We start from the raw sequence: 27,747 nt of genomic DNA, 5'->3' as shown, positions 1-27,747 counted from the left end.
CTCTGGGCACACCTGGCCGCTTTAACCAACAATCAGTGGTCCCCAATCTTATGCAGCGGACTGTGTCCATCAGGCCCAGAACATGTCTGGGGTTGCTTGTGTTTCCCTGCCGAGGGGACCTGGCCTGGCAGTCCTGGCAGGGCTGCTCCCGTTGCTGGCAGTGCCCGACTGATCTGCATACGGTTGGTCCCCTTGTGCCGTGCCACAGATGGGCAAGACACGGTAGTGCGGCAGGTTTGCCAGAGCTCTGCCCGTGGTTAAGATTCATGCCAAGCCCCCCCCACCCGTCCCATGTTCTGGTTGTCAATGCATATGTGCCCAGGATATGGCGCACAGGGCATAGGAAAGTGTTTGCCCAATAGTCATGTCGGAACCGCAGCCAAGTCGACAGATTTTGTGCTTCGGGCAGCAGCTGATGCCAAGTTGCTCAATCTCCGGGCAGCAGAGATAAATCAGAGCCTCCGGCACGTGGTTCCTCACAGTCGTTCCTCGCCCCACTCCCTGACAGGGGCCAGAAGAGCGTGCCAGACTCCGGCGACCACCAAGCAGCTCTGTGCCCGACGGTGGGGTCTTCCCAGCGTAGTGGCCATGTCCTCGACTCTCTTCAGCCTCCTCCATCACTGACTGCTGGGCCTTGGGCTGTGCTGGGCCACCTCCTTACAGGACTGGCAAGTCTGCGGGTTTCCTCGAGCCCCTCGGGTTCACACTGACAGCTCCTCCTGGGCACCTGGGAGATCCGGACAGCGATGGACGTCCTGCCCCTGCTCCTCCTCCTCCTCATCCCTCCGAGAGGTAAGAAGCTGCACGTGACACTCCAGAGTCTGGGGTCTGCGAGGGGCCTCTGAGAGCGGGGGCTTTGGGAATGTGATGCCACGGCGGATGGCTGTGAGCAGAGGTTTATCCATTGCACGCCAATTCCAGGGCAGCTTCCGCGTGCCCACAGGGCACCATCCACGCGCCCACAGGGCTGCATCCGGAAGCCCACAGGGCACAACACGCGAGCTCACAGGGCATCATCCGTGCGCCCACAGGGCAGCATCCGGGAGCCCACAGGGCACAACACGCGAGCTCACAGGGCATCATTCGCGCGCCCACAGGGCAGCATCCGTGCGCCCACAGGGCAGCATCCGTGCACCCACAGGGCACCATCCACGCGCCCACAGGGCAGCATCCGCACGCCCACAGTGCACCATCCACGCGCCCACAGGGCAGCATCCGTGCGCCCACAGGGCACACCACACGAGCTCACAGGGCAGCATCTGCACGCCCACAGGGCACACCACACGAGCTCACAGGGCAGCATCCGCACGCCTACAGGGCACACCACAGGAGCTCACAGGGCAGCATCCGCGTGCCTACAGGGCAGCATCCGCGCACCCACAGGGCACACCTCACGAGCTCACAGGGCAGCATCCGCGTGCCTACAGGGCAGCATCCGCGCGCCCACAGGGCACACCTCACGAGCTCACAGGGCAGCATCCGCGTGCCTACAGGGCAGCATCCGCACGCCTACAGGGCACACCACAGGAGCTCACAGGGCAGCATCCGTGTGCCTACAGGGCAGCATCCGCGCGCCCACAGGGCACACCACACGAGCTCGCAGGGCAGCATCCGCGCGCCCACAGGGCACACCACACGAGCTCACGGGGCAGCATCCGCGCTCCTACAGGGCACACCACACGAGCTCACGGGGCAGCATCCGCGCTCCTACAGGGCACACCACACGAGCTCGCAGGGCAGCATCCACGCTCCTACAGGGCACACCACACGAGCTCACAGGGCAGCATCCGCGCTCCTACAGGGCACACCACACGAGCTCACGGGGCAGCATCCGCGCTCCTACAGGGCACACCACACGAGCTCGCAGGGCAGCATCCACGCTCCTACAGGGCACACCACTCGAGCTCACGGGGCAGCATCCGCGCTCCTACAGGGCACACCACACGAGCTCACGGGGCAGCATCCGCGCTCCTACAGGGCACACCACACGAGCTCGCAGGGCAGCATCCACGCTCCTACAGGGCACACCACACGAGCTCGCAGGGCAGCATCCGTGCTCCTACAGGGCACACCACACGAGCTCGCAGGGCAGCATCCGCGCTCCTACAGGGCACACCACACGAGCTCACAGGGCAGCATCCGCACGCCCACAGGGCACACCACACGAGCTCACAGGGCAGCATCCGTGCTCCTACAGGGCACACCACACGAGCTCACAGGGCAGCATCCGCGCGCCCACAGGGCACACCTCACAAGCTCACAGGGCAGCATCCGCGTGCCTACAGGGCAGCATCCGCGCACCCACAGGGCACACCTCACGAGCTCACAGGGCAGCATCCGCGCGCCTACAGGGCACACCACATGAGATCAACGATTACGTTATGTTATGTTGCACTGCCTCATGTGGAATGGATGTTCCGGGTCTCTGATCTGTTAACAAGCCAGAGGGTTGCACAACCCAAGATCAGTAACACGAATGTGCTCCCCTCTTTGTCACCTCATGCTAGATGTGCGTGCTGATTTGTAGAGGATCGGGTGCTGCTGATTGGAAGAGGATCGGGTGCTGCTGATTGGTAGAGGATCGGGTAATGCTGTTTGGTAGAGGATCGGGTCATGCTGATTGTTAGAGGATCCGGTCGTGCTGATTGGTAGAGGATCGGGTCGTGCTGATTGGTAGAGGATCGGGTCATGCTGATTGGTAGAGGATCGGGTCATGCTGATAGGTAGAGGATCAGGTGGTGCTGATTGGTGGAGGATCAGGTAATGCTGATTGGTAGAGGATCCGGTGATGCTAATTAGTGGAGGATCGGGTAATGCTGATTAGTGGAGGCTCAGGTCATGTTGATTGGTAGAGGATCAGGTGATGCTGATTAGTGGAGGCTCAGGTCATGCTGATTGGTAGAGGATCAGGTAATGCTGATTGGTAGAGGATCGGGTCATGCTGATTGGTAGAGGATCGGGTCATGCTGATTGGTAGAGGATCGGGTGATACAGATTGGTAGAGGATCGGGTGATGCTGATTGGTAGAGAATCAGGTGATGCTGATTGGTAGGGGATCAGGTCATGCTGATTGGTAGAGGATCGGGTAATGCTGATTGGTAGAGGATCGGGTCATGCTGATTGGTAGATCAGGTCGTGCTGATTGGTAGAGGATCGGGTAATGCTGATTGGTAGAGGATCGGGTCATGCTGATTGGTATAGGATCAGGTCATGCTGATTGGTAGAGGATCAGGTCATGCTGACTGGTAGAGAATCAGGTGATGCTGATTGGTAGAGGATCGGGTCATGCTGATTGGTAGAGGATCGGGTCTTGCTGATTGGTAGAGGATCGGTCATGCTGATTGGTAGAGGATCGGGTCATGCTGATTGGTAGAGGATCATCGGGTCATGCTGATTGGTAGAGGATTGGGTCATGCTGATTGGTAGAGGATCGGGTAATGCTGATTGGTATAGGATCGGGTCATGCTGATTGGTAGAGGATCGGTCATGCTGATTGGTAGAGGATCGGGTCATGTTGATTGGTAGAGGATCATCGGGTCATGCTGATTGGTAGAGGATTGGGTCATGCTGATTGGTAGAGGATCGGGTAATGCTGATTGGTATAGGATCAGGTCATGCTGATTGGTAGAGGATCAGGTCATGCTGATTGGTAGAGGATCGGGTCATGCTGATTGGTAGAGGATCGGGTAATGCTGATTGGTATAGGATCGGGTAATGCTGATTGGTATAGGATCAGGTCCTGCTGATTAGTAGAGGATCAGGTCATGCTGACTGGTAGAGAATCAGGTGATGCTGATTGGTAGAGGATCAGGTCATGCTGATTGGTAGAGGATCAGGTCATGCTGATTGGTAGAGGATCGGCTCATGCTGATTGGTAGAGGATAAGGTCATGCTGATTGGTAGAGGATCGGGTCATGCTGATTGGTAGAGGATCCGGTGATGCTAATTAGTGGAGGATCGGGTAATGCTGATTGGTAGAGGATTAGGTCATGCTGATTGGTAGAGGATCGGGTCATGCTGATTGGTAGAGGATCCGGTGATGCTAATTAGTGGAGGATCGGGTCATGCTGATTAGTGGAGGCTCAGGTCATGCTGATTGGTAGATGATCAGGTGATGCTGATTAGTGGAGGCTCAGGTCATGCTGATTGGTGGAGGATCAGGTAATGCTAATTGTTAGAGGATCCGGTGATGCTAATTAGTGGAGGATCGGGTAATGCTGATTGGTAGAGGATCGGGTCATGCTGATAGGTAGAGGATCAGGTGGTGCTGATTGGTGGAGGATCAGGTAATGCTGATTGGTAGAGGATCCGGTGATGCTAATTAGTGGAGGATCGGGTAATGCTGATTAGTGGAGGCTCAGGTCATGTTGATTGGTAGAGGATCAGGTGATGCTGATTAGTGGAGGCTCAGGTCATGCTGATTGGTAGAGGATCAGGTAATGCTGATTGGTAGAGGATCGGGTAATGCTGATTGGTAGAGGATCAGGTCATGCTGATTGGTAGAGGATCAGGTGATGCTGATTGGTGGAGGATCAGGTAATGCTGATTGTTAGAGGATCCGGTGATGCTAATTAGTGGAGGATCGGGTAATGCTGATTGGTAGAGGATCGGGTCATGCTGATAGGTAGAGGATCAGGTGGTGCTGATTGGTGGAGGATCAGGTAATGCTGATTGGTAGAGGATCCGGTGATGCTAATTAGTGGAGGATCGGGTAATGCTGATTAGTGGAGGCTCAGGTCATGTTGATTGGTAGAGGATCAGGTGATGCTGATTAGTGGAGGCTCAGGTCATGCTGATTGGTAGAGGATCAGGTAATGCTGATTGGTAGAGGATCGGGTAATGCTGATTGGTAGAGGATCAGGTCATGCTGATTGGTAGAGGATCAGGTGATGCTGATTAGTGGAGGCTCAGGTCATGCTGATTGGTGGAGGATCAGGTGATGCTGATTGGTAGAGGATCAGGTGATTCTGATTAGTGGAGGCTCAGGGACCATTTTTGTCAGGAGTCAGTAGAAAAGTTGAAAGCAAACATCATAAAAGAAAGTAATGAACACAAGATTTAAATGTTTTCCTTTAAGACACGTTCTTCATGTGAGAACTTCTATAATTTGGCCGAAAAATACAAAATATTTGTTTCCACATTGAAATCCAGGGAGGAGGAGAGTCAAGAGAAAGTTCCCAGGGAGTGAAGACCCCTGAGAGGAGCAAAGAGCCGAGGGGCTCAACATCTCAGGGGGGGGGGGAGAGACAGCAAGAAGGGGGGCGTGGAGGAAAGGGCTGGCAAAGGGTCACTAGGAAAAAACACAAATAGAAAGAAGGTGGAGCCCCCCCCCATCTCCACAGCAAACGTCAACCTTTTTGATATTTCCAAATTCCTGTCAAATCAGCCAATGTTCCTTTCTGTGACATCATCAGGTGTGACCAAAGGCTTTGGGGGGAGGGCTTCCTCTAGCGTGTTGGGGGGCTCCAGCACCCCAGGCTTCAGGTACCTGTGGGGAGGGGGGAGGGGGGGCTGGTGATCAGGTTTCAGGTCTCCAAGGAGGAGGGCTTCCTCTAGCGTGTTGGGGGGCTCCCTCCAGCACCCCAGGCTTCAGGTACCTGGGGGGGTGGGGCTAATGATCAGGTTTCAGGTCTCCAAGGGGGAGGGCGTCCTCTAGCGTGTTGGGGGGCTCCAGCACCGCAGGCTTCAGGTACCTGGGGCCAGGGGGGTTGATGATCAGGTTTCAGGTCTTGAATTCCCTAAGCTTCTGCTGTATCACCTGACTCTCCTAACTTTCTTCTTCCCACAGAAGTGGCCTCAGCATACCCCAACGCTACAGTGTCGGCCCTCCTGGGGGGAGCAGTGACCATAGATTGCCCCTATAGGAAGCGGGGGGACGTGTGGAAGGAGAAGGTCTGGTGCAGAGAGGATGGCGCGGGTCGGTGCCAGGAGATACTCAGGACCTCCAGCTTCTACCTGCCCTACGTACGACGCAGCCGCGGCAACACCACACTCACTGACTACGTCCGGGAGCATCGCATGGTGGTGACCATGAAGAACCTAAGCCTAGAAGATGCCGGAGAGTATCAGTGCCAGACACATGCCGGGGGCCACTTCCACACGCTGAGGGAGGTCACAGTGGAGGTACTTGAAGGTAAGTGAGCTACCGTGCACCGCAACCGGCTCTACTCAAACCCAACAACAGGGCCAGTGTGGAAAGGTCCCCCTGGAAGGGAATTTTGTGGGAGCGGGTTGGCGCAGTGTCAGGTAGTATGCCGGATCTTTCTGGGTGATCATTTTAGGCCAAACATGGCATGTGTGATCCTTGGATCGCCCCGGGGTTGCACATGCGATGCTAGACTCCTGTCGCCACCATGTTCTCTGTGAGTTCAGCTCTTAGGCCCAGCGGCACTTTGCATGCTGGCACTTGCAGGCCGATGCACTTAAGAGTAAATGTAATGAAACTAAGTGTTGTTGCTGCAGGGAGGGTCTGGCTCCACCCTGTCTAGAAGGCACTGGGGCGCTTGGTAGTGCTGCGCGCACCCCCAGCCTGAGCCCTCCGGAGCCCCTGGTCGGGGGACTCAGGGTGTATGCAGACACCCTGTGCAGGCACAGTGTGCACAGTGTACGTAGCTTTGTAATGTGTAATCTCGTGGCAGACATATGAATGGCTCCCGCCAGTATGTAAACGTGGAGCTCCGCCATGTTCCTGTCTGAATGTGCAATGTGCAATCAATCTCCTCGTACCCGAGCCAGGAGCAGGAAGCTGTCAGGGTGGGGCGGGGGCGGGGGAGGGTGAGGGAGGGCTCTAACGCATCATGATGTCATAATCGGAGGCAGGGCCTAGAAAGGCTCTGGCTTAGCCTCGAATTGCCAGCAGCCAATTAAACTTCAAAGGGGCGGGGCCTAAGTAGTAGCGCGACACATCTGGCCCAATCACATTTTCATAAGTGCAGTAAAAAAGGGCCTAGATTCCACTTTAAAAGATGTCTTAAAATATAATTCATGGTCTGAAAAAATATTGAGCAAAATAAATATATTCAAATATAAGAGAGACCATCAAATCAAAATAGCTGCATGCACCGTGCAATAAAGACATCCATGATTCTTAAACATGCACCGTGCAAGAAAGACATCCATGATTCTTAAACATGCACCGTGCAATAAAGACATCCATGATTCTTAAACATGCACCGTGCAAGAAAGACATCCATGATTCTTAAACATGCACCGTGCAAGAAAGACATCCATGATTCTTAAACATGCACCGTGCAAGAAAGACATCCATGATTCCTAAACATGCACCGTGCAATAAAGACATCCATGATTCTTAAACATGCACCGTGCAAGAAAGACATCCATGATTCCTAAACATGCACCGTGCAATAAAGACATCCATGATTCTTAAACATGCAACGTGCAATAAAGACATCCATGATTCCTAAACATGCACCGTGCAATAAAGACATCCATGATTCTTAAACATGCAACGTGCAATAAATATATCCATGATTCTTAAACATGCACCGTGCAATAAAGACATCCATGATTCTTAAACATGCACCGTGCAATAAAGACATCCATGATTCTTAAACATGCACCGTGCAAAAAAGACATCCATGATTCTTAAACATGCACCGTGCAATACATACATCCATGATTCTTAAACATGCACCGTGCAATAAAGACATCCATGATTCTTAAACATGCAACGTGCAATAAAGACATCCATGATTCTTAAACATGCACTGCAATAAAGACATCCATGATTCTTAAACATGCACCGTGCAATAAATACATCCATGATTCCTAAACATGCACCGTGCAATAAATACATCCATGATTCTTAAACATGCACCGTGCAATAAAGACATCCATGATTCTTAAACATGCACCGTGCAATAAAGACATCCATGATTCTTAAACATGCACCGTGCAATACAGACATCCATGATTCTTAAACATGCACCATGCAATTAAGACATCCATGATTCTTAAACATGCACCGTACAATAAATACATCCATGATTCTTAAACATGCACCGTGCAATAAAGACAGTCGTGATTCTTAAACATGCACCGTGCAATACATACATCCATGATTCTTAAACATGCACTGTGCAATAAATACATCCATGATTCTTAAACATGCACCGTGCAATAAAGACAGTCGTGATTCTTAAACATGCACTGTGCAATACATACATCCATGATTCTTAAACATGCACTGTGCAATAAAGACATCCATGATTCTTAAACATGCACCGTGCAATAAAGACATCTTAAACATGCACCGTACAATACATACATCCATGATTCTTAAACATGCACCGTGCAATAAAGACATCCATGATTCTTAAACATGCACCGTGCAATTAAGACAGTCGTGATTCTTAATCATGCACCGTGCAATAAATACATCCATGATTCTTAAACATGCACCGTGCAATAAAGACATCCATGATTCTTAAACATGCACCGTGCAGTAAAGACATCCATGATTCTTAAACATGCACCGTGCAATACATACATCCATGATTCTTAAACTTGCAACGTGCAATAAAGACATCCATGATTCTTAAACATGCACCGTGCAATAAAGACATCCATGATTCTTAAACATGCACCGTGCAATAAATAAATCCATGATTCTTAAACATGCACCGTGCAATAAAGACATCCATGATTCTTAAACATGCACCGTGCAATAAAGACATCCATGATTCTTAAACATGCACCGTGCAATAAAGACATTCATGATTCTTAAACATGCACCGTGCAATACATACATCCATGATTCTTAAATATGCACCGTGCAATAAAGACATCCATGATTCTTAAACATGCACCGTGCAATAAAGACATCCATGATTCTTAAGCATGCACTGTGCAATACATACATCCATGATTCTTAAACATGCACCGTGCAATAAAGACAGTCGTGATTCTTAAACATGCATCGTGCAATACATACATCCATGATTCTTAAACATGCACCGTGCAATAAAGACATCCATGATTCTTAAACATGCACCGTGAAATAAAGACATCCATGATTCTTAAACATGCACCGTGCAATACATACATCCATGATTCTTAAACATGCACCGTGCAATAAAGACATCCATGATTCTTAAACATGCACCGTGCAATACATACATCCATGATTCTTAAACATGCACCGTGCAATAAAGACATCCATGATTCTTAAACATGCACCGTGCAATAAAGACATCCATGATTCTTAAACATGCACCGTGCAATACATACATCCATGATTCCTAAAAATGCACCGTGCAATAAAGACAGTCGTGATTCTTAAACATGCACCGTGCAATACATACATCCATGATTCTTAAACATGCACCATGCAATAAAGACATCCATGATTCTTAAACATGCACCGTGAAATAAAGACATCCATGATTCTTAAACATGCACCGTGCAATACATACATCCATGATTCTTAAACATGCACCGTGCAATAAAGGCATCCATGATTCTTAAACATGCACCGTGCAATACATACATCCATGATTCTTAAACATGCACCGTGCAATAAAGACATCCATGATTCTTAAACATTCACCGTGCAATAAATACATCCATGATTCTTAAACATGCAACGTGCAATACATTCATCCATGATTCTTAAACATGCACCGTGCAATAAAGACAGTCGTGATTCTTAAACATGCACCGTGCAATACATACATCCATGATTCTTAAACATGCACCGTGCAATAAAAACAATCGTGATTCTTAGGTGCTAATGAAAATAATTGTAATAACACTTCATAACAATGTGTTGCAAACATCAAATGATGTAATTCTAATAATTTCCCTTCAGTGTGTGAAAACAGCCTGAGTCCAAATGTATTGAACTGATCCTGGGACTCTAATCATGGCTGATAGTGACATCTACTGTCAAACAGCAGTATTGCCACTCATCTTTTTACGTACATTACTACAGGGGTGAAATCTGGAGAACCCTGGCAGAGTCCCAGCTCAATGGAAATACTTGCAGACTGCCAGGACTCAGTCCTGGCTAGCCCTGCTTGACTTAAAGCCCTGTGGATCATCCTAAGGTTAGGAGGGTCAGGGATCACATGCCCTGAGATTCTTACAGGTGGATCTTAGGATAGGGTCATAGCTAGAAACCTCATACACTAGATTGTCTGTCTTGCTGTTTTGCATAGCGCTAAGATTGTGTTTCTGAGCACTTATAGACAGTGTAGCATGGTGCAGTGCATGCAAAAGCCAAGAAAGTGAGGATCTAATCCACCAGAGGGCCTATGCTTGGAGCAGCTGCATATAAACAAGAGGATGTGGGTAACGCGCGACAAATTGCTGAGACACTCAAGCAAAATAAGTAACCATCATATGGGAGCCCAAATGAGGGGATAGGCCAGGTCAAGGATAATAAAATCAATTAATCTTTATTGTTTACATATCAAATCACATAACATATGGTACTGAATCCATCATAAAACAGCATAAAAACAGACAATCAATATAGAATATATACAGATAAAGTGCATGACAACCACCTAAGCTCCCTGCTATGCAGGATGAATACAAAGTGCAAAGTGCAATGTTTAACAGTCTGTTTAGGTCAAAATGGTGGCAAGCGTTGCAGGTGGCACCTCTTACATATCTTGCACTGCAAGCTTGTCCATTAAGTTGTATAAATAATTTCTGTCACTTTTGAATATGATACTGGAGAGGTGTCGTAATTTTGTAATTTTTGCATTTCTCAAATTTTTCTTATTTTCTATTCTTAATTGTTGGAATAGTTGCAGCTAGATTCAGAATTAATTTTTGGACGGTGCATGCATTTCGAGATTTGAGTCAGTATTAGGACTGCCCCTTTTCAATTTGCTCTGATCCTCCCGGTAGATTGGTTTCTCCTTTCCTTTCTCCCTGGGGGGCTATTGCACTTTGCACTTTGTATTCATCCTGCATTGCAGGGAGCTTAGGTGGTTGTCATGCACTTTATCTGTATATATTCTATATTGATTGTCTGTTTTTATGCTGTTTTATGATGGATTCAGTACCATATGTTATGTGATTTGATATGTAAACAATAAAGATTAATTGATTTTATTATCCTTGACCTGGCCTATCCCCTCATTTGGGCTCCCATATGATGGTTACTTATTTTGCTTGAGTGTCTCAGCAATTTGTCCCGTGTTACCAACATCTGGTTGAGTTGATTGTTTATAAAACTCGTACAGAGCCTCCTGAGAGGGAGCAGATCACCCCACGAGACAAACGTCTCAGATTATAGCTACAAACACTGTAACAATTGTATAATCGTTGTGATACTTATGTTATGCTCTTATGTTGTTTGATTAGACGACTACGTCAGAAATTTATATTTGGAAAACCGTTGATTGGTTAATTAACATGAACCATATCTATAAACACAGTTGCAAATACTGGTCTATACCTTTGGTCTATTGAATTACATGCTTGACAGTGAAGGTACCATTGAAAACAGTATTGTACAACCTTTACTAATTTAGTAAAAGACCGTTTTAAGTTACTTGCATTTATCTAAACCCGGTAGGGTATAAAATCCACTTAAAAGTCATTAATCGAATATCTGAACTTATGTTCCTTTAGGCGTGCATTTGGGCTTACTGCTGAGCAATACGCAGTTCTGTTTTTGAGCAGCTGCATAGACCCCAGAGGGCCCCTTTGATAGGATCCTGAGAAGGCTGGTCAGATAGCACAGAGAGTTGAGTGCTTGTTCTGACATCCGTGCGTAGCCTGATAACGCAGGTCCCAATCCCGGCAGGGCCAACTCAGCCTTTCATCTTTCTGAGGTTGATAAATTGAGTACCATGAAGTGGGATAACAATAACAACTGTTATTGCAGCACTCAGATACCTGCGAGATTGTAGCGCTATATAAAAACAAATTATTATTATTAAGGCCTGATAAATCAAGTGCAAATCTGATATGCTCATGAGGGCAGTGATATTCCATTGTGTCCAGTTAGAACAAGCACAACCATGCAGCCAGATTACATTATTCCCAGGTGTGACTAAATGCCAATCCATCATTCACTTAAATGCAAATATTATTGAAAAAGTCCCAACGAGTTTATGCGAAGCTTCTCCAGAGAACACACACGGGTAATAGTTATTTTAGTGAGTCAATCTTTAGTTTGGAACTTGGACATGGTAGTTTACTGCATACGTAACACTAGCCAGAGCAACAGCAATAGCAGAAGACGTCAAAGGAAACAGGTAATTATTGCGGTCCATATTGGCCTACAAATTCTAGCCCACTTGGTCTGTTGAAACGTTTGTGCGGGCGTTGATGTATTACCCAATGGCCAGTCCACGTTTGCCCCCAGGCTGCATGAGGAGGGGAGGCTGGGTTACCCAAAAGATTCCAGGTTTCATCCAGGGGCTCTTCTGTGTGCGGGTGAGTCCTTGGTGCACCCAAAATCTCTCCCTGAAGGATCCCATTTTCTCCCAGTTGTACAGGGTTCTGGCCCATCCCAAGGCTCTTCAAGCACTGTGAGCAGCGGGCAGAGGGCAGCAGAGGGCTCCCCTGAGCCCCCCCACCCCCGCAGCCTGAGATGAATTATATTTCACAAGATGGAAAGGGTTTGATAGAAAATGTCTCTGATTTTATCCTCAGCGCCCTCCGAGATGCCAGTGATGCAGGAATCTAGGATCGACAACAGGAACCACAGGTATGGGGGGTGGGGGAGATTAAAGGGTGGGTCAGTGTGGGTGTGCATGGGTGGTATAGTGCTAGTGTGCATGGGAGGTACAGTGCAGATGTGCATGGCTGGTATGCTGCAGTGTGCATGGGAGGTACAGTGTGGTGTGCATGGGTGGTACAATGCAGGTGTGCATGGGTGGTACGGTGTGAGTGTGCATGGGTGGTACAGTGCAGGTGTGCATGGGAGGTACAGTGTGGGTGTGCATGGGAGGTACAGTGTGGGTGTGCATGTATGGTATAGTGTGGTGTGCATGGGCAGTACAGTGTGGGTGTGCATGGGTGGTACAATGCAGGAGTGCATGGGAGGTACAGTGTGGGTCTACATGGGAGGTACAGTGTGGGTGTGCATGGGTGGTATAGTGCGGTGTGCATGGGAGGTGCATGGGAGGTATAGTGTGGGTGTGCACGGGTGGTACATTGCAGGTGTGCATGGGTGGTACAGTGTGGGTGTCCATGAGAGGTACAGTGCAGGTGTGCATGAGAGGTACATTGCAGGTGTGCATCGTTGGTACAGTGCTGGTGTGCATGGGTGGCACAGTGTGTGTATGCATGGGAGGTACAGTGCAGTGTGCATGGGCTGTACAGTGTGGGTGTGCATGAGAGGTGCATGGCAGGTATAGTGTAGGTGTGCATGGGTGGTGCAGTGGAGGTGTGCATGGGAGGTACAGTACAGGTGTGCATGGGTGGTACAGTGTGGTGTGCATGGGAGGTACATTGCTGGTATGCATGGGTGGTACAGGGTGGATGTGCATGGGTGGTACACTGCTTTGTGCATGGGAGGCACAGTGTGGGTGTGCATGGGTGGTACAGTACAGGTGTGCATGGTGGTACAGTGCGGATATGCATGGGAGGTACAATGCAAGTGTGCACAGGAGGTACAGTGCAGGTGTGCATTAGAGGTACAGTCCAGATTGTGCAGGGGAGGTACAGTGCAGTTGTGCATGGGTGGTACAGTGTGGTGTGCTTGGGAGGTATATTGCTGGTGTGCATGGGAGGCACCGTGTGGGTGTGCATGGCTGGTACAATGCAGGTGTGCATGGGTTGTACAGTACATGTGTGCATGGGTGTTATAGTGGGTATGCATGTGAGGTACAGTGCGGGGTGCATGGGTGGCACAGTGCGGTTATACATTGGAGGTACATTGCGGGTGTGCATGGGTGGTATAGTGCAGTGTGCATGGGAGGTCCATGGGAGGTATAGTGCGGGTGTGCATGGGTGGTACAGTGCAGGTGTGCACGGGTGGTACAGTGTGGGTGTGCATGGGTGATACCGTGTGGGTGTGCATGGGTGGCACAGTGTGGGTGTGCATGGGAGCTACAGTGCAGGTGTGAATGGGTGGTAGAGTGAAGGTATACATGGGAGGTACAGTGTGGGTGTGCATGGGTGGTATAGTGTGGGTGTGCATGCGAGGTACAGTGCGGGTGTGCATGAGTGGTATTGTGCGGTGTGCATGGGAGGTGCATGGGAGGTATAGTGTGGGTGTGCATGGGTGGTACAGTGCAGGTGTGCATGGGAGGTACAGTGTGGTGTGCATGGGTGGTACAGTACAGGTGTGCATGGGTGGTACAAAGCAGGTATGCATGGGAGGTGCAGTGCGGGTGTGCATGGGTGTATAGTGTGGGTGTGCATGGGAGGTACAGTGCGGGTGTGCATGGGAGGTACATGGGAGGTATAGTGCAGGAGTGAATGGGTAGTACAGTGCAGGTGTCCATAGGTGGTATAGTGTGGGTGTGTATGGGAGGTACAGTGCAGGTGTGCATGCATGGTACAGTACGATGTGCATGGGTGGTACAGTGCGGGTATGCATGGGCGGCAGAGGCTGGTGTATGGGACATTATTTTTGTGCACTGGGTGAGAGAGTGTGAGTTTTGGGTCACTGAGGGAGAAGGGAGAGCTGGGGGTCAAAGGGTGCTGATGTTAATGTTTCAGAGAGAGTAGGTATGCATTGTGAGCGCGATGAGCGATCGAAGGGGGCTCAACGAGTGCTAAAAACACTTTGGGGAGTGGCTAAAGGAGTGTCTGTAAGAAATTACCCTTTCATACATTCATCAGTGCTGTAAAATCCGTACAAACAGTACATGCAATATGATAAGGGACAGTAAAGGCACTTATCACCCAGAGAGTATATGCTTAAATGGCCTGTGGTGGCATGTGGCATGTCAGAAGAAGGATACAGACCTTGTGTATCTGGGTGACATCCCAAGAACGCCTGCCATGCCCCCTCCCGTTTCTCCCTCCCTGCCCCCCCAACCCTGATGCCCCTTTGCCTCCAAAGGTTATCTGCTGCCTTCCATGACTGACCATTACCCTCTTACCACTCCCCCTCGGCCGCCTTTCACTACCTTGTTTGAGCAATGGACATTTTGCACGTGTTGCCTGTCAATCACCAGAAGCCCACCGAGTCAGGTCCAGCGTGGTGCTACTGCTTGCCTTCACCAGGTGACACTTGGAAAAATCGCTGTAACAGGTAGGGTTAGAGGTTTGGGGTTAGGAGTTAGCGCTTGGGGTTAGGGGTTAGGGTTAGCGTCAGTCCCCTGTAATCAGAAGGGTTAGGGTTAGCACCAATCCCTTGTAATCAGAAGAGTTAGGGTAAGGGAAAGGGAAAGGGAAAGGGAAAGGGTAAGAGTTAGGGTTAGGGTTAGGGATAGCTCCAGTCCCCTGTAATCAGAAGGGTTAGGGTAATGGTTGTGGTCAGCCCCAGTCCCCTGTAATCACAAGGGTTAGGGTAGGGGTCAGGGTAAACCCCAGTCCCCTGTAATTAGAAGGGTTAGGGTAGCGGTTAGCAAATGTCCCCTATAATCGGAAGGGTTAGGGTAAGGGTTAAAGTAAGGGTTAAGGTTAGCACCAGTCCCCTGTAATCAGAAGGGTTAGGGTAAGCCCTTGCCCCCTGTAATTACAAGGGTTAGGGTAAGCCCCAATCCCCTGTAATCAGAAGGGTTAGGGTTAGCACCAGTCCCCTGTAATTAGAAGGTTAAAGGTAAGGGGTAGGGTTAGCACCAGACCCCTGTAATCAGAAGGGTAAGCCCCAATCCCCTGTAATCAGAAGGGTTAAGGTTAGCAACCCCTGTAATCAAAAGAGTAAGGGTTAGCCCCAGCCCTTGTAATCAGAAGGATTAAGGTTAGCCCCAGTCCCCTGTAATCAGAAGGGTCAGGGTTAGGGTCAGTCTCCTATAGTCAGAAGTGTTAGGGTTAGTGGGTAGGGGTAGGGCTTAGGGGTTTGGGGTTAAGTGTTACATTTAGGGGTTAGGTTTAGCACCAGTACCCTATAATCAGAAGAGTCAGGGTTAGGGATATCCCCAGTCCCCTGTAATCAGATGGGTTAGGGTAAGGGTTAGGATTTGCACCCATCCCCTGCAATCAGTAGGGTTAGGGTAAGGGTTAGAGTAGGGGTGGGCATCAGTCCCCTGTAATCAGAAGGGTTAGGGTAAGGGTTAAGGTAAGGGTTAAGGTTCACCACAGTCCCCTGTATTCAGAAGGGTAAGTGTTAGCCCCAGTCTCGTGTAATCAGAAGGGTTAGGGTTAGCCCCAGTCCCCAGTAATCAGAAGGGTTAGGGTAAGGGTTATGGTTAGCACCCACCAGTCCCCTGTAATCAGAGGGGTTAGGGTAAGCCCCTGCCCCTGTAATTACAAGGGTTAGGGTAAGCCCTCAATCCCCTGTAACGTAAGGGTTAGGGATAGCCCCAATCCCCTGTAATCAGAAAGGTCAGGGTTAGGGTCAGTCTCCTGTAATCAGAAGGGTTAGGGTCAAAGGGTAGTGGTAGGGGTTAGGGGTTTGGGGTTAAGGGTTACGGTTAGGGGTTAGGTTTAGCACCAGTACCGTATAATCAGAAGAGTTAGGGTTAGGGATATCCCCAGTTCCCTGTGATCAGATGGGTTAGGGTAAGGGTTATGATTTGCACCCATCCCCTGTAATCAGTAGGGTTAGGGTAAGGGTTGGAGTAGGGGTGGGCATCAGTCCCCTGTAATCAGAAGGGTTAGGGTAAGGGTTAAGGTAAGGGTTAAGGTTCACCCCAGTCCCCTGTATTCAGAATGGTAAGTGTTAGCCCCAGTCCCCTGTAATCAGAAGGGTTAGGGTTAGCCCCAGTCGCCAGTAATCAGAAGGGTTAGGGTAAGGGTTGGGGTTAGGGTTAGAGTTAGGGCAATGGTTAGGGTTAGGGTTGGCATCACTCTCCTGTAGTCAGAAGGGTAATGGGTAAGGGTCAGGGCTAGTGGTTAGGGATAGGGGTTCATGGTTATGGTTAGGTTAGGGTTAGTGGGTAGGGTTAGCATCAGTTCCCTATAATCAGAAGAGTTAGGGTTAGAGTAAGCCCCAGTCCCCTGTAATCAGATGGGTTAGGATAAGGGTTAGGGTACGGGTTAGCACCAGTCCCTTGTAATCAGAAGAGTTAGGGTAAGCGTTAGGGTTAGCACCAGACCCCTGCAATCAGAAGAGTTAGGGTAAACTGCCCCTGTAATCAAAAGGGTAAGGGTTAGGGTTAGCCCCAGTGCCCTGTAATCAGAATGGTTAGGGTTAGCCCCAATCCCCTGTAATCAGAAAGGTCAGGGTTAGGGTTAGGGTCAGTCACCTGTAATCAGAAGGGTTAGGGTCAAGGGGTAGTGGTAGGGGTTAGGGGTTTGGGGTTAAGGGTTACGGTTAGGAGTTAGGTTTAGCACCAGTACCCTATAATCAGAAGAGTTAGGGCTAGGGATATCCCCAGTCCCCTGTAATCAGATGGGTTAGGGTAAGGGTTAGGATTTTCATCCATCATCTGCAATCAGTAGGGTTAGGGTAAGGGTTAGAGTAGGGGTGGGCATCAGTCCCCTGTAATCAGAAGGGTTAGGGTAAGGGTTAAGGTAAGGGTTAAGGTTCACCCCAGTCCCCTGTATTCAGAAGGGTAAGCGTTAGCCCCAGTCCCCTGTAATCAGAAGAGTTAAGGTTAGCCCCAGTCCCCAGTAATCAGAAGGGTTAGAGTAAGGGTAAGGGTTAGGGTTAGGGTTAGGACAATGGTTAGGGTTAGCGTCACTCTTCTGTAGTCAAAAGAGTTAGGGTAAGGGTCAGGGGGTAGTGGTTAGGGATAGGGGTTAAGGGTTATGGTTAGGGATTAGGGTAAGGGTTAGGGTTAGTGGGTAGGGTTAGCACCAGTTCCCTATAATCAGAAGAGTTAGGGTTAGGGTAAGTCCCAATCCCCTGTAATCAGATGGGTTAGGGTAAGGGTTAGGGTAAGGGTTACGGTGAGCCCCAGTCCCCAATAATCAGAAGGGTTAGGGTAAGAGTTAGGGTTAGGGTTAGCACCAGTCCCATGTAATCAGAAGAGTTAGGGTAAGCGTTAGGGTTAGCACCAGACCCCTGCATTCAGAAGAGTTAGGGTAAGCGCTAGGGTTAGCACCAATACCCAGTAATCAAAAGGGTTAGAGTTAGCACCAGTCCCCTGTAATCAGAAGAGTTAGGGTTAGGGTTAGCCCCAGTCCCCTGTAATCAAAAGGGTTAGGGTTAGCCCCAGTCCCCTGTAATCAGAAGCGTTAGGGTTAGGGTTAGCCCCAGTCCCCTGTAATCAGAAGCGTTAGGAATAGGGTTAGCCCAATGCCCTGTAATGAGAAGCGTTAGGGTTAGCCCCAGTCCCCTGTAATCAAAAGGGTTAGGGTTAGGTTTAGCCCCAGTCGCCTGTAATCAGAAGCGTTAGGTTTAGGGTTAGCCCCAGTCCCCTGTAATCAGAAGCGTTAGGGTTAGGGTTAGCCCCAGTCCCCTGTAATCAGAAGCGTTAGGGTTAGGGTTAGCCCCAGTCCCCTGTAATCAGAAGCATTAGCGTTGGGGTTAGCCCCAGTCCCCTGTAATCAAAAGGGTTAGGGTTAGCCCCAGTCCCCTGTAATCAGAAGCGTTAGGGTTAGGGTTAGCCCTAGTCCCCTGTAATCAGAAGCGTTAGGGTTAGGGTTAGCCCCAGTCCCCTGTAATCAGAAGCGTTAGGGTTAGGGTTAGCCCCAGTGCCCTGTAATCAGAAGCGTTAGGGTTAGCCTCAGTCCCCTGTAATCAGAAGCGTTAGGGTTAGGGTTAGGCCCAGTCCCCTGTAATCAAAAGGGTTAGGGTTACGGGTAGGGTTAGCCCCAGTCCCCTGTAATCAGAAGCGTTAGGGTTAGGGTTAGGGATAGGCTTAGCACCAGTACCCTCTTGTCAGAAGGGTTAGGGTTAGGGTAAGTACCAGTCTTCTGTAATCAGGCGGGTTAGGGTAAGGATTAGGGTTAGGGTTGGGGTTAGGGTTAGCCCCAGTGCCTGTAGTCGGAGCGGCCTCTTAATCAGCAGACTACATTAATCACTGGGCCACTAAATTCACAAGCCCATTTAATGACAAGCCCACTGCATTCACTGGGCGTCCTTAATCACCTACACTAATGAGGACCCCTGATTCACAAGACACATTTAATAACCAGGCGCCTGGAATCTCATGGCCCCCTCTATCACCATATTCATACTATCGCTTGGTCCATTTACTTCTCACCCCTCCAGGAATCACAAGACCCCATTAATAGCTCAAGCACAGCAACAATAAGGGCCGCTTAATCATTACACCCACGTGATCACCCATCCTCCTTCAACACCAGTCTCCTACAATCAAATGAACACATTCATAAACAGCAATACAGCAAGACCCTTCAATCACAGAACCCATATTAATCAACAGACGTCCTTAATCAGTGGCTCCCCTTAAACACCAGACCCCTGCAATCATAAGCCCCCTTAATTACCAGCCCCCCTTTAATCACCAGAACCCTGCAATCATAAGCCCCCTTAATTACCAGCACCCCTTAATCACCAGAACCCTGCCATCATAAACGGCCTTGACGACCTGTTAATCTCTTGACCCTCTGAAGCACCAGATCCCGCACACATGAGCTCCTTAATCACCAGACGGCTCTTCTCCCTCTTTTCAGCTCCCTGGTGGTGATGACGCGGCGAGTGCTCATCACCCTCATCACTGGGATCCTCCTGAGTAAAGTGCTGGTGGCTCTTGGGATGTACGCGTTGCTGAGAAGGTGCAAGATGGCGGACAGGGTGAGAGGTAAGGGCAGGCGAGAGAGGGAGACGCCAGGACATGGGGCAGTGCGGGGGGTCGGGATATGACAGAAAGGGGGGCAGTGGTAGAGGGGATGCCCCCTTCCAGGACACAGTGAGCGGTACGCTCTTTACTCAATCTCAGTTACATAGATGGGTTCAGGATAAGCAGGGACACAGGTAAGATGCGAGGGAAACATCCCCAGCCACTCTCCACCAGCTCAGTCACTCATCACCCCTTGCCAGGGCCAGCACACAACACTTTATCACGCCCGAGCCCTCATCACATTCTAATGAATACTGTAACAGAGGGGAAGTCAGACCGAACCACAACACGGGCACAAGACAGGGACTGACATGTATTGTATCTGGTTATTTATAAAGCGCTCTTTCCCCACTCGTGTGGCCTCAATGCACTTTTTCAGTTGGAACGCCCTCAGTGACCGCAGTCAATGTGCTGGAAAATTCTAGAGGGTTTAGATTAGGAAATGCCTGTGTGCATTTGGCCAGACTAGGACTTGGGTGGCTGGCTAGGCTCGACTAAGCAGCCCAAAGCGAGGTCAGGCACGTGGGTGGGCGCTGTTGGTGGTTTGCGATAAGAGTGCTATTGTTGAGAGAATCGATGTGTGGCCAGCTATACCAGATTTCTTTTGGTTGGTAGTCGCTGTATGCTAGTCGCAGAGGTGTTGAGGTATGCCAGGTTTCAGCGTGGGCGGCTATGGAGCTGCTAGACCAGAAAGCATTGCCATAGCTGCATTCTACGGTGCATGCATGCCTGGCCGTGCCTGCAGCCTCTGTCCACAGATGTGGTGTGAGGTATACGTACCCTGATCTTCAGGGTTATACGCAGCATAGCCGTGCTGGAGAATATTCACAGTTCTATCTAAAAAGTGGCACTGGCTGAACATTCACAATCCTGTCTAGTTGTTAAGAGAAAGAACGGTAGGGACACCAGCAGAGGGGAGTAAGGGATGTGGCAGAGTGAGAATCAAAGACAGAGAGGCAGCAAGACAATACAAGAGACAAGACGAGGGAGATGCAGGGATATGGGACGGAGCAAGTGATGAGATCGTAAGGCAGTTAAACAATGGAGGACTTGGGACAGAGACAGAGGTCATGAAATGAGAGAGGGAAAGCAGTAAATACGAGGAGCAAACGGAGGGGTAAGGATCCAAGGCAGAGGGAAGTAAGGACGCGTGACCGTGAACGAATCAAACACATGCAATGGAGGGAGAGGAAGGGGCAGCCCTGAAAGAGAAGTAAGGCCATGGAGGTGGGAGTCACACAAAGAAGTAAAGACTAACGACAGGTAAGGAAGAAGACTCAACAGAGAGATAGTGAGAGAGGGAAGTACACATGGCAAGGAACATGTAAGGAGGTAAGGGCATGTAACAGCAGTGAGGGGTCAGGAAAAGAACAGACGATGAAGAAAGGGGCCAAGACAGACGACAGAGAGAGGTTAAGAGGCAGAGGATGTAAGGATGTGGAACAGGGAGTGCTAAGGGCATGGAACAGAAAGAGAGCAAAAGGGGGAAGAAAGAAGGTGCAAAGGTCGCTAAACAGAGAGCTAAGGGCAAAAGACAGTGAAAGTGTGAGAAGTCGATACACCAGGCTGAGAGGTAAGGGCAAAAGACAGAGCAAACGTGTGAGAGGTTGATACACCAGACTGAGAGGTAAGGGCAAAAGACAGCAAAAGTGTGAGAGGTCAATACACCAGACTGAGAGGTAAGGGCAAAACACGGGTGAAAGTGTGAGACGGCGATACACCAAGCTGAAAGGCAAGGGCAAAAGACAGAGCGAAAGTGTGAGAGGTCGATACACCAGACTGAGAGGTAAGGACATATAATATGGCAGGAGAGAGCGTGGGAAAAGTCGAGCGAGAGACAGAGAGAGAGAGAGAGAGAGAGAGAGAGAGAGAATGACTCAAGTTAGGGATGAAGAAGCATGGAAAAGAGACAGCCAATAGATGGAGAGGTAGAGGCATGTGCGATACCTCTAACCACTGGAAATGCCCCGAGGAGCCTCCCACAGCCTCCATCTTGAGGTCGTCGATACTCAGAATAGGATCAGCTATATGTACATGAGTTTAGCGCTTCCTTAAATATGGAGACCAGACAGGGCTGCTCAAGTGTGTCCCATCTTCCATGAAAACCAAGCACCTCCAATCACGGTCCAGTCTCCCGAGCATCACCCAGAAGGTGCGGCTTGATGCCTGCGGCAGAGCACACAAGACGCTCGCATCTGGGCACTGAGGTCCCTAGGCTGCCCATCTCCTAAAACCACCAACAGGCTTAAAAAAGGAGCCCAAGGGGCAACCCCCAGAGAGTCTGGGAGCTTAGACCAGGGCACTGATGCAGGCTAGCACCTGCCATGGCTCACTTGCCCTAAGGGAAAGATCTCTGAAAGTAGCCAGACCTAGAGGGCAGTCACCCAAGACATGGCTAGGGTGGCTACCCACCTGCTGGGGCCCAGTCCCAGGCTGGGGCAGCGGGATCTTTCACACCTTTCATCAAAGCATGGAGGGAGAAGAGACCAGTGAAAAGGTGGTCCAAGACATGCTTAGGCAGAAAGAGGAAAGGTCCACGCGAGCTCCAGGCTGGAGGGTTAAGAAGACCACTTCTGGACTCTCTAGCGAGCAGAGGGTCCCAGCATAGGAGTCAATAGTGCCTCCCAAGTTGGGATGCCAGCAGTGGATGGTGAGTCGCTGGGTGTGTCTAAGCGCCTGGCAGAGAGTGCAGGATGGGATCGGCGAAGAGGAGAAAGCAACTCTGGCCTGTGCCCAAAAATGCCAGCTGTTGAAGGATCTCACTGGAGCCTGAGCCCCTTCGCCTCCAGGTACTTGAGACCCTTGCAGGTGGTCTGTCATCTTCTCCACCTCCTGGGACGGTGATGGGCCTCCAGTCCAAGGACTACAGACGCTTGGTCCTGGAGTGAGAGGGGCCCACAGTCCAGGGACAGCACTATGGACTACATGCTCCTGGCCCTGGAGTGAGAGGTGCCCCCAGTCCAAGGACAGCGCTATGGACTACATGCTCCTGGCCCTGGAGTGAGAGGGGCCCCCAGTCCAAGGACAGTGCTATGGACTACAGGCTCCTGGCCCCGGAGTGAGAGGGGCCCACAGTCCAAGGACAGCACTATGGACTAAAGGCTCCTGGCCCTGGAGTGAGAGGGGCCCCCAGTCCAAGGACAGCACTATGGACTACAGGCTGCTGGCCCTGGAGTGAGAGGGGCCCACAATCCAAGGACAGCGCTATGGGCTACAGGCTCCTGGCCCTGGAGTGAGAGGGGCCTCCAGTCCAGGGACAGCACCATGGACTACAGGCTCCTGGCCCTGGAGTGAGAGGGGCCCCCAGTCCAAGGACAGCGCTATGGACTACATTCTCCTGGCCGTGGAGTGAGAGGGGCCCCCAGTCCAAGGACTACAGACTATTGGCCCTGGAGTGAGAGGGGCCCAGTCCAAAGACAGGGCTATGGACTACAGGCTCCTGGACTGGAGTGAGAGGGGCCCACAGTCCAAGGACAGCACTATGGACTACAGGCCCCTGGCCCTGGAGTGAGAGGGGCCCACAGTCCAAGGACAGCACTATGGACTACAAGCTCCTGGCCCTGGAGTGAGAGGGGCCCCCAGTCCAAGGACAGCGCTGTGGACTACAGGCTGCTGGCCCTGGAGTGAGAGGGGCCCACAATCCAAGGACAGCACTATGCACTACAGGTTCCTGGCCCTGGAGTGAGAGGGGCCCACAGTCCAGGGACAGCGCTATGGACTACAGGCTCCTGGCTCTGGAGTGAGAGGGCCCCCAGTCCAAGGACAGCACTATGCACTACAGGTTCCTGACCCTGGAGTGAAAGGGGCCCCCAGTCCAAGGCAGCGCTATGGACTACAGGCTCCTGACCCTGGAGTGAGAGGGGCCCCCAATCCAAGGACTACAGACTATTGGCCCTGGAGTGAGAGGGGCCCCCAGTCCAAGGACAGCGCTATGAACTAAAGGCTCCTGCCCTGGAGTGGGAGGGGCCCACAGTCCAAGGACAGCGCTATGGACTACAGGCTCCTGGCCCTGGAGTGAGAGGGGCCCCCAGTCCAAGGACAGTGCTATGGACTACAGGCTCCTGGCCCTGAAGTGAGAGGAGCCCACAGTCCAAGGACAGCGCTATGGACTACAGGCTCTTGGCCCTAGAGTGAGAGGGGCCCCCAGTCCAAGGACTACAGACTCTTGGCCCTGGAGTGAGAGGGGCCCACAGTCCAAGGACAGCGCTGTGGACTACAGGCCCCTGTCCCTGGAGTGAGAGGGGCCCCCAGTCCAAGGACAGAGCTATGGACTACAGGCTCCTGGCCCTGGAGTGAGAGGGGCTCACAGTCCAAGGACAGCACTATGGACTACAGGCACCTGGCCCTGGAGTGAGAGGGGCCCACAGTCCAAGGACAGCGCTATTGACTACAGGCTCTTGGCCCTGGAGTGAGAGGGGCCCCCAGACCAAGGACTACAGACTATTGGCCCTGGAGTGAGAGGGGCCCACAGTCCAAGGACAGCACTGTGGACTACAGGCTCCTGGCCCCGGAGTGAGAGGGGCCCACAGTCCAAGGACAGTGCTATGGACTACAGACTCCTGGCCCCGGAGTGAGAGGGGCCCCCAGTCCAAGGACAGCGCTATGGACTACATGCTCCTGGCCATGGAGTGAGAGGGGCTCACAGTCCAAGGACAGCACTATGGACTACAGGCACCTGGCCCTGGAGTGAGAGGGGCCCACAGTCCAAGGACAGCGCTATTGACTACAGGCTCTTGGCCCTGGAGTGAGAGGGGCCCCCAGTCCAAGGACTACAGACTATTGGCCCTGGAGTGAGAGGGGCCCCAGTCCAAAGACAGCACTATGGACTACAGGCTCCTGGACTGGAGTGAGAGGGGCCCACAGTCCAAGGACAGCACTATGGACTACAGGCCCCTGGCCCTGGTGAGGGGGGCCCACAGTCCAAGGACAGCGCTATGGACTACAACCTCCTGGCCCTGGAGTGAGAGGGGCCCCCAGTCCAAGGACAGCGCTGTGGACTAAAGGCTCCTGGCCCTGGAGTGAGAGGGGCCCACAGTCCAGGGACAGGGCTATGGACTACAGGCTCCTGGCCCTTGAGTGAGAGGGGCCCCCAGTCCAAGGACAGCGCTATGGACTACAGGTTCCTGACCCTGGAGTGAAAGGGGCCCCCTGTCCAAGGACAGCGCTATGGACTACAGGCTCCTGACCCTGGAGTGAGAGGGGCCCCCAGTCCAAGGACTACAGACTATTGGCCCTGGAGTGAGAGAGGCCCCCAGTCCAAGGACAGCGCTATGAACTAAAGGCTTCCGGCCTGGAGTGGGAGGGGCCCACAGTCCAAGGACAGCGCTATGGACTACATGCTCCTGGCCCTGGAGTGAGAGGGGCCCCCAGTCCAAGGACAGCGCTATGGACTACAGGCTCCTGGCCCTGAAGTGAGAGGAGCCCACAGTCCAAGGACAGCACTATGGACTACAGGCTCTTGGCCCTAGAGTGAGAGGGGCCCCCAGTCCAAGGACTACAGACTCTTAGCCCTGGAGTGAGAGGGGCCCACAGTCTAAGGACAGCGCTGTGGACTACAGGCCCCTGTCCCTGGAGTGTGAGGGCCCCCCAGTCCAAGGACTACAGACTATTGGCCCTGGAGTGAGAGGGGCCCACAGTCCAAGGACAGCGCTGTGGACTACAGGTTCCTGGCCCCGGAGTGAGAGGGGCCCACAGTCCAAGGACAGTGCTATGGACTATAGGCTCCTGGCCCCGGAGTGAGAGGGGCCCCCAGTCCAAGGACAGCGCTATGGACTACATGCTCCTGGCCGTGGAGTGAGAGGGGCCCCCAGTCCAAGGACTACAGACTATTGGCCCTGGAGTGAAAGGGGCCCCAGTCCAAAGACAGCACTATGGACTACAGGCTCCTGGACTGGAGTGAGAGGGGCCCACAGTCCAAGGACAGCACTATGGACTACAGGCCCCTGGCCCTGGAGTGAGAGGGGCCCACAGTCCAAGGACAGCTCTATGGACTACAAGCTCCTGGCCCTGGAGTGAGAGGGGCCCCCAGTCCAAGGACAGCGCTGTGGACTAAAGGCTCCTGGCCCTGGAGTGAGAGGGGCCCACAGTCCAGGGACAGCGCTATGCACTACAGGCTCCTGGCCCTGGAGTGAGAGGGGCCCCCAGTCCAAGGACAGCGCTATGGACTACAGGTTCCTGACCCTGGAGTGAAAGGGGCCCCCAGTCCAAGGACAGCGCTATGGACTACAGGCTCCTGACCCTGGAGTGAGAGGGGCCCCCAGTCCAAGGACTACAGACTATTGGCCCTGGAGTGAGAGGGGCCCCCAGTCCAAGGACAGCGCTATGAACTAAAGGCTCCTGCCCTGGAGTGGGAGGGGCCCACAGTCCAAGGACAGCGCTATGGACTACATGCTCCCCGCACTGGAGTGAGAGGGGCCCCCAGTCCAAGGACAGTGCTTTGGACTACAGGCTCCTGGCCCTGAAGTGAGAGGAGCCCACAGTCCAAGGACAGCGCTATGGACTACAGGCTCTTGGCCCTGGATTGAGAGGGGCCCCCAGTCCAAAGACTACAGACTCTTGGCCCTGGAGTGAGAGGGGCCCACAGTCCAAGGACAGCACTGTGGACTACAGGCCCCTGTCCCTGGAGTGAGAGGGGCCCCCAGTCCAAGGACAGTGCGATGGACTACAGGCTCCTGGCCCTGAAGTGAGAGGAGCCCACAGTCCAAGGACAGCACTATGGACTACAGGCACCTGGCCCTGGAGTGAGAGGGGCCCACAGTCCAAGGACAGCGCTATTGACTACAGGCTCTTGGCCCCGGAGTGAGAGGGGCCCACAGTCCAAGGACAGCGCTGTGGACTACAGGCTCCTGGCCCTGGAGTGATAGGGGCCCACAGTCCAAGGACAGCGCTATGGACTACAGGCTCCTGGCCCTGGAGTGAGAGGGGCCCCCAGTCCAAGGACAGCGCTATGGACTACAGGCTCTTGGCCCTGGAGTGAGAGGGGGCCCCCAGTCCAAGGACTACAGACTATTGGCCCTGAAGTGAGAGGTGCCCACAGTCCAAGGACAGCACTGTGGACTACAGGCCCCTGGCCCTGGCGTGAGAGGGGCCTACAGTCCAAGGACAGCGCTGTGGACTACAGGCCTCTGGCCCTGGAGTGAGAGGGGCCCACAGTCCAAGGACAGGGCTATGTACTACATGCTCCTGGCCCTGGAGTGAGAAGGGCGCACAGTCTAAGGACAACGCTATGGACTACAGGCTCCTGGAGTGAGAGGGGCCCTTAGTCCAAGGACAGCGCTATGGACTACAGGCTCCTCGCCCTGGAGTGTGAGGGCCCCCAGTACAAGGGCAGTGCTATGGACTACAGGCCCCTGGCCCTGGAGTGAGAGAGGCCCACAGTCCAAGGACAGCGCTATGGACTACAGGCTCCTGGCCGTGGAGTGAGAGGGGCCCACAGTCCAGGGACAGCGCTGTGGACTACGGGCTCCTGGCCCTGGAGTGAGAGGGGCCACAATCCAGGGACAGCGCTGTGGACTACAGGCTCCTGGCCTTGGAGTGAGAGGGGTCCCCAGTCCAAGGGCAGCGATATGGACTACAGGCCCCTGTCCCTGGAGTGAGAGGGGCCCAGCCTCAGATGAGCCTGAAGACCTGGCTGTGCCCAGGTGGGCTCTTTAAACAGCCCACCTTCATCCGTCAGTGCTGTGAGTCCACACGTGGCACCACGTATGAAGCCAAATTATCCCCAATTCACTGGCTGGGGGCAGGGGTCAGCTAGGAGCTCTGCAGTGGATCTGATGGCAGGAACAGATGGATCCAGGGGAACACCATCTGAAGGGCGTGCCAAAGCTCTCTTACCCAAGTTTCTGATTTTTCAGTGAGCTCCCTTCCCCTGTGTTCCCTTCTCTGGAGGGAGTTCTTTCTCTTATTTTCTCATCTCTTTTAAGAGCTTAGTCTCCTGTACTTCCGCCATGCGCTC

General features: G+C 52.1%; 1 protein-coding gene across 2 annotated transcripts in view; it reads left to right on the top strand.

The window, feature by feature from the left end:
• The first annotated feature begins 478 nt into the window (after nt 1–478).
• Nucleotides 479–27,747, top strand: part of LOC138520742 (triggering receptor expressed on myeloid cells 2-like) — a 32,710-nt gene continuing 5,441 nt past the window's right edge. The window contains exons 1-4 of one of the 2 annotated variants that reach the window (XM_069633025.1): nt 479–792; nt 5,789–6,133; nt 12,637–12,691; nt 19,627–19,754. In XM_069633025.1, coding sequence (XP_069489126.1) covers nt 747–792; nt 5,789–6,133; nt 12,637–12,691; nt 19,627–19,754 — 574 coding nt within the window. In that variant the 5' untranslated portion in view covers nt 479–746. The remainder of the gene's footprint in view (nt 793–5,788; nt 6,134–12,636; nt 12,692–19,626; nt 19,755–27,747) is intronic. The other variant, XM_069633024.1, reaches the window with a different exon arrangement.

Source organism: Ambystoma mexicanum, chromosome 13 (assembly GCF_040938575.1).
Source record: "Ambystoma mexicanum isolate Mex_15411 chromosome 13, UKY_AmexF1_1, whole genome shotgun sequence".
In the NCBI taxonomy this organism is placed as follows: domain Eukaryota; kingdom Metazoa; phylum Chordata; class Amphibia; order Caudata; family Ambystomatidae; genus Ambystoma; species Ambystoma mexicanum.
Note: the sequence above shows the minus strand (reverse complement) of the source record. Positions and strands in the feature narration are given on the sequence as shown.